General features: G+C 54.8%; 1 protein-coding gene across 1 annotated transcript; it reads right to left on the bottom strand.

Moving 5' to 3' along the window:
- Nucleotides 1–295: 295 nt before the first annotated feature.
- On the bottom strand, nt 296–10,745 carry Mapk8ip2 (mitogen-activated protein kinase 8 interacting protein 2). The gene is made up of 12 exons (XM_075960353.1): nt 9,991–10,745; nt 9,005–9,110; nt 7,497–7,775; nt 7,308–7,410; nt 5,986–7,227; nt 5,552–5,627; nt 5,250–5,422; nt 5,066–5,175; nt 4,073–4,180; nt 3,834–3,904; nt 3,122–3,220; nt 296–2,926 (listed from the first exon to the last, which is right to left on the bottom strand). The coding sequence occupies exons 1-12, from the start codon at nt 10,053–10,055 to the stop codon at nt 2,854–2,856; spliced, it is 2,505 nt and encodes an 834-aa protein (XP_075816468.1). The 5' UTR covers nt 10,056–10,745; the 3' UTR covers nt 296–2,853.
- Between the last annotated feature and the right edge of the window lie 285 nt (nt 10,746–11,030).

The following is an 11,030-nucleotide window of genomic DNA, read 5'->3' as shown; positions in this document are numbered from 1 at the left end:
AGCACAGAACATAAATGGATATAGGGGGTGGGGCAGTCTCTTGTAAATTAAAACTTCAGTTCAAAGTGTGTCCGGTGTCCCCTGAGCAGCCACAGGGTCCTTTCCAAGTAACAGTGACTAGCTATTGGGGTGACTCTATGGGAGTGATTGGGAGCTCAGCTGGAGCTGTGAGCTGATACACAGCACCGTACGTGGATCTACCCTCACGGTCAGTTCCATGGGCAATACAAAGCTAGTACCAGTAACCTGGGTATTTTCAGGCATCTTATTGGAGAAACTGAAATAAGTACACACATTATAAGCCAGGTAATTTTATTCAAAGCAAAGCGATAGTACAAGTCAGATATGCTGTCAAGCGTGACTGCGGGCCGCATGAGTTAGTTGTGGCCTACAGGCTTCTTCTATGGAGACTAAAGGAAGGAGGAGATACTATTGGCTTCGTTTGTGTGCTTCTCTCTTTTGAAGGGCAGGCTTGGAATACATAAACCCCTTGTCCAGTGCACATGTCTCTTCCTGTAATGCATCTTGTTTTAATCACATGCATGCCCAACTATGCATAGGTACAAAATGGTAAATATGGAATTCTCCCTAAACGTTCACCTACAGAACAGTTTGCCTTAAAGCACATGTATCCCAAGTCAGTGAACACCAAATCAGCCTCCCTAGTCTCACACTGAATGTTAGGAAGGAGAAACTTATTCCGCTTTTCAGAGTGGCACGTATGTGCATCTCAACGCAGGTGGGGCTCCTAGATTGCTACCAGGTTACTAGATACATTGTTTGAAGAGGGATGAATGTGCACAGTGCATGCAGGTAAGGAGCCCAGGCTGCCAAGTGCATTATTAGAAGAGAGATGGGTGCGGTTGGAGAGGTAGGAGGAAACAGCAAGGAAAGGCCACCGCCAAGCGTGTCCACAACTGTCCTAATCGCTAGGCAGAAGGAAAGATGCTAACCATGTGAAGAACCAAAGAGACGTGTTGGACGGTCATGGGAGGGAGGCCAGGCCCCAGGAGGGATACAGGTCACCAAGGACACGGAACTGGAAGTGAAATGGTCTGGAGGCCATGCCTCCATCACCCAGCACAGGGGCACAGGTTTCATGCCCCCCCCCAAGCGGCTGTCTACCTCTTTATAGCATTGCTAAGTAGCAGAAAGGGATTTACAAATCTTCTTGAATGTGTGGGATATCCTGGCACTCTAGCTAAAAGGTGACAACTCCACAGTCTTCGTCCCTGACCTTCACACAGATTGTGAATGGTTTTTTGTTTGTTGACACACTGAAGTAACATTTAAGTCAAGATGATTTTGATGGTTACTGCTCTTTGTGGAGTCAGGATCGCATCTCATCCTGCCCCAGCCTCCAGTGTCCTTGGATTGATTGTAAGTACGTGCTACCACGGCCAGCTGAGAGCTGATGTTTATGTAGCAACCAGTCAAGACGTCCCTCTGATCACTCCTTCATTCAGAACCTTCACCCAGGATCTTGCTACAGTACTGCTAGAGGTCAGAGGGCACAGACCACCCTCAGGGGCTACCAACTGTCATAGTAACTTTCCTCTGGGGTTGGAGTCACTTAGGAGTCCCAGGAGAGAATCTCGGTGAGGATATAGAATCATCTACAGGCTACAGGCATGTTTAAAAAAAAAAAGTCATCTACTTTCTTCTTTCTGAATAGGACTTTTAAAAAATACCAGTTTTAAGACCCACAGGCATTGTTTCTCAAGTTGTTTATGGTGCACACATACACACACACACACACACACACATACACACACACAACACCCACCCACACACACACACACACACAATGATCTGGATCATGCCTCTCCTCTTACCCCAATGGGAAAGACACAGGGTCTGTGGCCAGTGCCTCCTTTAAGGCCTTGGCTATCTCTGCAGGAAATGAAGCGTGTTTGGAGAAGACATCTGTGAGGATCTCCAAATGCCACCCCCAACACGGCTCTAGCACAGGGCGCGCAGTGACCCTCCCTCAGCAGGGCTTCAGGACGTACTGAAGACATTTCCCAGTCCCCATAACCCCCTCACCCTGGATCCTCCGTTTCCATTTGCCACAGGCAGGGACCTGAGACTTAGATCCCCCACCTGGGCACCACCTTAAAAACAGCCAGGGTCACACCAAGCAGAGTTTATTGAGGCCGTGGGCGGGGCCCATGTACACAGCAGGTGGCGTACGCAGGGCAGATACTCACTCGCTGGACTGCAGGGGTGTTAGCGGCAAAGCAGATGACCTGTTGGGAGCACCCTTTAGGGTGCCCTCCTCCTAGCAGCATTGGGGGCTTTGGGTGAGCATCAAGAACCACCTCGTTGCCGGAAGGTTCTCTTAGAAACCCTCCCTCTTTCCCCTGAGCTCCTTGTGGTTGGGGCTAGGGTCCCCCTTCCTGCGATCAAAGACGGGATGATCCCTTGAGATTCACTATAAAAATTAAAATTCATTTATAAATCACAGGAGACGGACGGGAGGGAACCATGGGGGACCTGACTTCATCAGTTACCTTGAGCCTACTCCCCTCCCTCAAGTTCTACCTCCAAAAGAGAGAGCAAAGAGCGAGGTCTACAGGCACAGAAAGAGGTTGGGAGACAGAGGGAGGGTAGTTGGAGGAACGGGACAAAGGAGGATACGAGAGAAAAGATGCTTCAGAAGAAAGATATGGCTGCTGAGGCTCCTCTCCCCAACAGCTCCTGAAAAGCCATGACCTGGTGATAAAGGATAAGAGCCAGCCCGGAGACTCCCACAAAGTAAGGTTCCAAATGTCCCCAATCCAGTCCTTGCTCAAGCCACGGTGGCCTTGAGATACCCAGAGCTGTGTAGACGGGAGCTGAGGGAGGTGGGTGCTACTCCAGGTAGATATCCTCTGTGGGGCAGGCAAATGCCAGGTGCTCCTGGTAGTACTCCAGGAAGGCCCGGCTGCAAAGAGGGAGAGGACCGTGCTCAGCCCAGAGCTCCTTCTAGTTCTTCCCAGCCATGCACTACTGCCGTCGCTAGCAACCATGTCCCCACATCACCCTTTCTAGCAACCTGCAGCCATGCCTCTCCCATGCACCTGAGCCCTTCTGTGCCCTATCCTCCCTCCCTGGGCTCCGGCTCCATCTTCCCACTCACCCCACACTCTGCGCCACTGGTCTCATAGATTCCTGGGACACAAAGACATGGCAGGCAAAGCGGCTTAGCAGCGGGTGTTTGGTGATGAAGCCAAAATAGCTGGGGAGACATTGACAAAGGAGGTGTCAGGGCACTGACCTAGCCGTGGGCACGCCATCAATACTCAGAGCAACTGCGATCCAGGCGAGCAGCTTGAGACTCCAGATCCCACCCCACCCCCAAACTGTGACCAGTCAGATGCACTGCCCCGTACCTAGCAGATGCTAATGAAGCATTTATATTAATTCACACACGTTAGCCCTGGGAGGTAGGTGTACCATAGTGACTAAGCATAGAGAGCGTTAGTGTCTTGCCAAAGGGTACACAGTCTGTGGCAGCACTGAGGTAAGGGAGGCAATCTGTGATCTGAATACCTAACACTCCATAATCCCTAACCTTATACAAACATGGCATGCTCTGTTACTTACTCCTCAGCCAACACCTAGCCATAGTCATGCAAATTAACCATCCACCCATTCCAATCTTCCTTTCAGTGGGACCGGGATGGATTCTGATTCACTCCTGTAGAACTGCAGCTGGATCAGTGTCTAGACTGACTGGCATGGATTGGGCACCATATCAGGGCAGTTGGAGCCCTGAGGGTAGGCGGGGATCGGAGACCAGGTGACCCTCGGCCTTTGAAGGAATGTAGGAAGAACAGGGAAGTCCTTACCAGCTGTTTCGGGGATGGCAGCCGCAGAATGAGATGTTCTTCATCTGGAAGAAGTGGCTGCAACGCTGGAACTAGAGCAGAGGTGAGCAGAATCATCCCACGTTGGCTAAAACGAGCCCGAGACCACGCCCACTACACGCAACCTTGCTGTCCCTGCCCCACCTTTTCCCTGGGCTTTAAGGGCCCCACCGCCGCCACCTCCAAGCCTCCCTCTGGTCCCCAGCCTATCACACTCCCACCTCAGGTCCTCCTCCACTTAGACTCAGCTTGACCCCCCGCAGAGAAATCTCAAGATCGCAAGAGGCAGGAGGGCGCAGGTGGACGGTTAGCTTCCGGGCTGTGGCAATCTGAGGGAGAAGTTAGAGGAGAAGGGAGGGTCTTGAGGAACCCATCACGGGCTCTCTTTCTCTCTCTCTTCATCATGCCTCTGTTCATTTTAGATTATCTGAATACTCTTGGCACCTCAGGGCCCCAGAGACAATTCTGGAAGACAAAAGGATGACCTTGGCCATCTTTGCTCTACGAACAAGTCAATCGCACCCTGCACCTAGCTTGCCTCCCTTCTGTCACAACCAGGCTGCTTCTCTTGCTTGGTTCAGGTGCCAAGAACTTTTTCTCTGCCCACACTTCCAGCCACCTTATGCCTGATCCCCATAGCCTGGCAGGAGCTATCTGATACTGAGCTGATTTATGCTGCTCCTCAGGGTCCATTAGCCTCGGTTGTTCGGCAGAGGGTGCGGGGGGGGGGGGGGTGTCAGGTCAGAAGGTACTGATAATTGTCCACTGAGTGGATAAATGAGGGAATAAGAAACTCCCAGGGAAGAGGAGGTGATGAGAGTTGGGTTTTTGTTTTGTTGGTTGATTTTTTTTGTTTGTTTGTTGTTGTTATTTGTTTTGGTTTTTGGTTTTGGAGACAGGGTTTCTCAGTAGCTATGGAGCCAGTCCTGGAACTCGCTCTGCCTATAGACCAGGCTGGCCGTGAACTCACAGAGGTCCGCCTGCCTCTGCCTCCCGAGTGCTGGGATTCAAGGCGCTCGCTACCAATCAATAGGCCTAGAGGTAAAGGGCACAGCTGCTTCGCTCTGCCCTAGGTCTTTCTGCATAGCCTTCTGAATCAGGCCTGAGAGTCAGTCCAGTAACATCCCCCTTCAAGGCGGGAGCTGTGCTGTGGTAGACTGGGGTGACATCCAGGTGGGCCCCCAGCCTGTGCCCGCCACCATCTCCACACTGACCTTTTGCATGGCTGCACACAGGATGCCATTGCCCTGGTGACACGGGACTTCCACAGAGCCCAAGAACTGCACATCAAAGCGCTCCACCCAGCAAGGGCTCCGCTTGCTCCCTGGGGAGAGGAAAGTCAGGGGGTGAGACAGAAGAATCTGTGGTGGCAGCTTCCTCTTGTAGGTGGCGTCTTACCCAGCAGGTCCTTGGCAGGACCAGGCACTGCGTGGGCATAGAAGGCCGGGAAGACGCCACGCTCGCCGGTGCGCATGTTGAAGCCACGAAACCAAAAGTCATCCTCTTCAGCTTCCACGAGCACCGGGTCATCCACATCTAGTTCCAGCTCATCTGGATGCCGGGGGATGAACCTGAGATCAGGGAGAGACTGGCTGAGACCAGGCAGGCCTCAGGTACGCCAAGGACCCCAAGGACCGCAATGTCCTAAGCAATCTGTAGGCTGGGGCTGAGGGTCCCCACGGGTGAGGGAGCTGATGTACCTGAAGACAGCCCGGTGTGTCTGCTCTCTCTCCTCCCCGTTGACCAGACAGGAAAAAAGACCAAAGGACTCAGTGCCTGAGAGACACACAAGAGGGGCAGAGATGGGGAGAGTTAGGAACTCCGACTCCAGGGAGAAAGGAAAGAAAGTGTTTAAAGACTGGCCTTGGGCTGGAGCCAGATCCCCTCCCTGCAGCATACTGTTGGGTATCCTAAGTCAAGAAAAGAAGGGAGTGCACCCGGCTATGGGCTGGCTTCCCTGTCCCTTGGGGAGGATCACTGCTCATTGTCCCAGGAAAAAAACGAAGTGTCCAGCCTTGACCACCTCTAGAACTTAAGGCCTCCTGGGCATTTTGGGGGACCAGATAGGGCCTGGGGCCAGGATGGTGGCTTCTTCTGCTGCCCCCCTCCCACCTTCCACCACTTTCCCACTCACTGGAGGATCGAGATGTACTGTTGACAAAGACATTGAGGAACTTCTTGGAGAAGGTGAGGTCGGGACTGTCAGGAGAGGCATCATCCCCTGGCAGCTGGTCACCACCTAGCAATGTAGCTCCCGCCTCTTCCTCACTGGCCTCACAGCTGCTGTCCTCTTCACTGTCGTCATTGCCCAGGCCTGCACAGCGCCGCAGGCTCACTAGCTCCAGCTGTGTGTGCTCATCCACTACTAGTGTGTACTTAACAGCATCGTACACCAGCGAGGCATCCAGCGGCTCAGTAGAGCCTGTACTCCTGGAACCAGGAGGGACCACGCTGTCCTCCGCATCGTCCTCATCCTCCTCATCCTCTTCATCCTCGTCCTCCTCCTCCGAGCAGGCAGCAGAGCAGGAGCGGCCAGGGCGGGCAGTGCGGCCCGGTGTGGCCCAAAGCGGGGTGATGGTATCCCGTGTTGGGTTACTGAGGAAAAGGCAGGGCCCAGGCTGCGCAGGGCCAAGTCGAGGCGCTGCAGGGGCCGACGGAGGTGGCCCGCAGAGGGTGTCCATGTCCACCAACTCCACGTGGGGCCCTGCTACAGCCTCAGGGTCTTGGCAGTCCTGGGGTTCCCGGTTGGCCTGTGACACAGCCTCTTCTGGTAGCCGTGGTGCGGGAGATAAGCACTGGCCGGGGCAACGAATGGGCGAAGATCCCTCAGAGATCATGCGGCTCACCAGGTTGCTGAGCAGCCAGGGCGAATCAGCGTCCTCGCTGAGGTCAGGCTCGGACTCAGAGCCAGACTCATACTCGCTGTTGGTGTCGTCAGGGCCCACAGGCAGGAAGGCAGGGCGGCGGGGAGGTTCATGCAGTGGCTCAGGCTCAGGCTCTGGCTCCGAGGCTGGCGATGAAGCCTCCTCAATAGAGTTGGTGAGATGTGAGGAGCGGCCACTGCTGCTGCCACCGTCGCTGCTCAGCTCCAGCTCCGTCTCAGATATGGACGAGATCATGCGCCCCAGGCGTGCATCACCTGCATCCTCAGAGTCCGAGCCTGGTGACGAGAGCTCTTGACTGCTTCGCCGACCCTCGTGGCCTCCACTGGAGTGGCTTCTCAAGTCAGCCTCAATCCCAGGATCAGAGGAAGGCGAGGCCCCACCTGACACTGGTGGCTCTGGGGGTTGGTTCCCTTCACAGTCACAGCCAGGGTGTACCAGAGACCGTACCTCATGGGGCTCCTCTTCTGCCGGCATGAGAGGGGCTGGGAGCTCTGAAAGAGAGGGGCCTCTCCTTTCAGCACCCAGCCGCTCCTCCCTTTCCCTCCCTCTTCTACTGGCCTCCATCCCTCACCTTTAAGGGGCTCCTGGGCTGGCGAACGCAGCACTGTCTCCTGCCAGGAGGATGGAGGTGCGGACGTAAAGCCACCATTGTTGTTGTTGTTGTTCAAGGAGTCCTAGGTAGGAGGACAAAGTGGTGTGACTGAAGACCACTCTAGCAATCAAGAGAGGGCGAAGCCTGTGGTGGGTATGGGAAGCTCACCTGGGCCCCGAGTGTAGTCAGGTGGAGAGTGGTAGGTCGGTGCTTGTGGGGCTCCTCTAGGGAAGGGGAGGGAATAAGGGGCTCACCAGCAAGTGCCTCGGAACCACATCCTCCCCCTGCTTTGCCCTCCCCATCTCCTTCTTCCTCCTCTTCCTCCTCGTCCTCCTCCTCTTCTTCCTCCTCCTCCTCATTGTCATCGATCATCTCAAACTCCTGGAAATCATCTTGGAAGGAACAGATAGGGTGTGGCTGCTCTGAGCGACCCAGGGAGAGGCTGTCCTGCAGGAAGGAGGGACAAGACAGGGCTGGACCAGAGGACAACAGTATCCTGGAGTCCCAGGTATGAGAAGAGAGGGAAGCAGGAAACTAAAGAGCGCTTTCCACTTCGCCCCATCAACATAGCAACTTTTCTTTTTTGTTTGTTTGTTTCAAAAAAAATCTGCTTAAGATACTTATTGATCACTGCACTTCCAAGAAGGACCCAAATTTCTGAGACATTCTCAGAGTAACCCTAAGTAACCTTCCAGCTTTATCCATCCCCAAACCGCATCATATCTGACATTGGCACTCTGTTGCTTTGACAGTATTTTAACAACCCACAACTCATGGATTCGATCTGTCTTACACAGCAGACTGCTTCACCTCCACAGTATGTACTGGTGTACTCTCCCACGGGAACATCATCAATAAGTAACAAAAGTATGTATCAATACGGAGAGCCTGCACTCTGATGATTCACCAAATTTGTACCAAACCCAGGGTCTTTGGCACAGTTAGTCCTTCTGCCAGCGATTCTTCTCTTCCACACACACACCCTCCTACCTACCCCCATCTGCTTCCTGCTAACCTCAGGGTTATGCGTGACATTTCCTCCGAGAAGTCTTCCTGATTCCTGCAGTCCAGATTAGAATCCCTTCCCCCTGATCACACTTTGTGTCCAGTTGGAATCCCACCACTGGCATATTGGGTGATCACTATCTCTTGCTTGTATTTCTCCCCTGCTAAACTGAAAGCGTGTGTGTGTGTGTGTGTGTGTGTGTGTGTGTGTGTATGGTCTGCTCCCAACACCTGGAAGCCCCCTGCACTTGGCACCTGGCATTTTCTCAGAGCAAATGAAAATGGAAACATGTAGAGACAGAACCAGGAGGCAGGATAGAAAAGATTTTAGGGAGACCAGACAGAAAAAAAGAGACCCAGAAGCTGAATTGTGATGGGAACTGGAGGGTTTAAACCATGGTGGGAAGCGATCTGAGTACAGAGGTACCCTGGCAAAGGCACACATCTCCTACCTCTTGTGGCACCATGTCGGGGAGAACTGACAGAGAAGGCCCCCGAAGGGCCTATCGTATGTTAGGAAAGACAAATGCCAAAGGGCTATTAGCAAGGGCAGAGGCTTTCCTGCTTGGAAGCTGAACGCAAACACTCTTAAACCCACAAGGTGCTAGGGAAGCCAAGCCTAGGTGAAGCTCCTCTCTAGGCCAGTTCTGCACACCCAACCCTTTCCCCACCTTCTCGCAGTGGTCTGAATCGTAGCTAAGGCCCAGTCCACAGTCGTCGGTGATCTCAGACAGGTCTTCATCATCAAATTCTTCCAGACTTATGTCCTGGGGAGGCCTGAAGAGGATGCCAGGGTCAGACAGCCATCAATCCTAGGCTCCTGGCCTGAGAGCTGATCCTGAGGACTTTGGTGGGAAATGTCCAGCTCCCAGGGCCCCCAATTCCTAGGCTAAAGCCATGCCATTTTGACCCCAGGCACTGCTCGCCCCTGCATCCCTTCCTTCATCACAGCAAATGAGCCCAGAGCAGCCATCACTCCCCAAACCCCTCCTACTCCTTCTCAGTCCCTGTGGGTCACACATCTTTAGCCTCAAGGGAGACACCTTGAGCCATCAGGGAGAGGGGGAGCTGAAGCTGCCACAAAAGGAGAGGGAGGGGTCCAGCTGCTCTGCTTCTGTCCCCATCCCCCTCCTACCAAGCAGGCCTACACCCAAAGGTCCAGCCCCATCCCACCCCAGCATCCCCCATCCTACCCCAGCATCCCCCATCCCACCCCAGCATCCCCCATCCCACTCCCGGAGCTTCAAGCTTGATTTCACTCTCCGCAGGCCTGGGGACTAGGGGCCAGGCCCTAGCCTCTTGGAAGGAGACACAAGGCCAAAAGGACACTATCAAGAACGGACTAGGTGCTGGGCACCCTGCCTAAAATCCCTCAAAGGGCCAGTCTAGGGACCCCACCCTTGCCAGGTCATCTGTCCTGACTGGGTGCGGCTCGGTATCCCAACAGGAAAGGTGTGTGTCTGCGTGAGGGGGTACCATTGGGTCTGTGCGACAGGGAGCAAACACGGAGGGACCCGGAGCCCAGGATGGGGGATGGGCAGCATCAGTCAGAGGCCTGCAAACCAAAGAAGCCCCTGGCCTGAGTAGCTGCAATCGATGGGGTGGGGTAGCAGGCTGAGGAGACCTACTTGAAGATGAGACCCAGCCGAGTGCGTACCTGCAACCCGGAGGCGACAGCGAGTGGAAGGTGGAGAGAGAAAACATCTCCGCGCGATCCGCCATCTTCCCAGGAACCGCGGGCCGGCAGCTAGGGGGAGGGGTGAGGAGCACCGCGCGCCCTTGGTGCTCAGGCTCGCGGCCTCTGTCTCCCCACTCACCTCGTGACACGCCCTGCGACACCCGCCGGCGACACACCTCAGCGCCCTGCCAGGACACCGCGGCAGCAAGCCGCGCCGCAGGGGTGAGGGGAGGGAGTGGCGCAGGGCGGGGCCTGAGGGGGGCGGGGGGATGGGGGTCGAGCCGAGGGGGATGCGGGGTGTAGGGGTGGTGGTGGTGGTGATGATGATGGTGGTGAGGTTCTGGCCGGGAACGCTGGCGTGTGGCTTGCGTGGTCAGAGCGAGGAACAGGCGAGAAGGGATAGGTGGGAGCAGGAACCAGCTCGTAGACCGAAGGTTTCTGCAGGAGCCGAGGAAGATGCCGGGGAAATGGGTGCGACAGACCCAGGAGCCAGGACCGTGGCGGCCCGGGTCTGCGCACTTCTAGTTATCTACGTTGTGCCGTGCTCCTGGGAGGTGGGCGGCTAGTGGGGGTGGGTGAGGCCCTAGGAGCAGCATTCATGTCCCAGGAAATCCGAAAAGCAGAACGGGGTTGGCCAGCCGGCCAGACCTCCTAACCCGCTAGATCTCCAAAAGGGTGTCAGAGGGAGCTGTCCACCCGTGGGTGCTGATCAGAGCTCATCGGAGCTGTTCTCCACTGGGTGCTGATGGGACCAAAGCTGACCCCGGCTAGGGCAGTCATTTCCCTGACAGCGCTAACGGGGCCAGGACAATGACACGGGCTCGAATGATGTGAAAGAGGTCTGGATTCAGAGCCCACAATCCAGAGGTCAACACTGAACTTTCTGTGTGTAGTACAGTCTGCAGAACCTGAACAGAGATATTGGTGGGTACTGGAAGAAGTTGAAGCTGTGTTCTTTCAACTGAACCACTGTTATTTGGGGGAGGGGGGTGTTCGAGACAGGGTTTCCCTGTGTAACA

The sequence above is a fragment of the Microtus pennsylvanicus genome, chromosome 2 (genome assembly GCF_037038515.1).
Source record: "Microtus pennsylvanicus isolate mMicPen1 chromosome 2, mMicPen1.hap1, whole genome shotgun sequence".
Taxonomy (NCBI): domain Eukaryota; kingdom Metazoa; phylum Chordata; class Mammalia; order Rodentia; family Cricetidae; genus Microtus; species Microtus pennsylvanicus.
The sequence above is the reverse complement of the archived record's forward strand: the minus strand, read 5'-3'. Positions and strand labels throughout refer to the sequence as shown.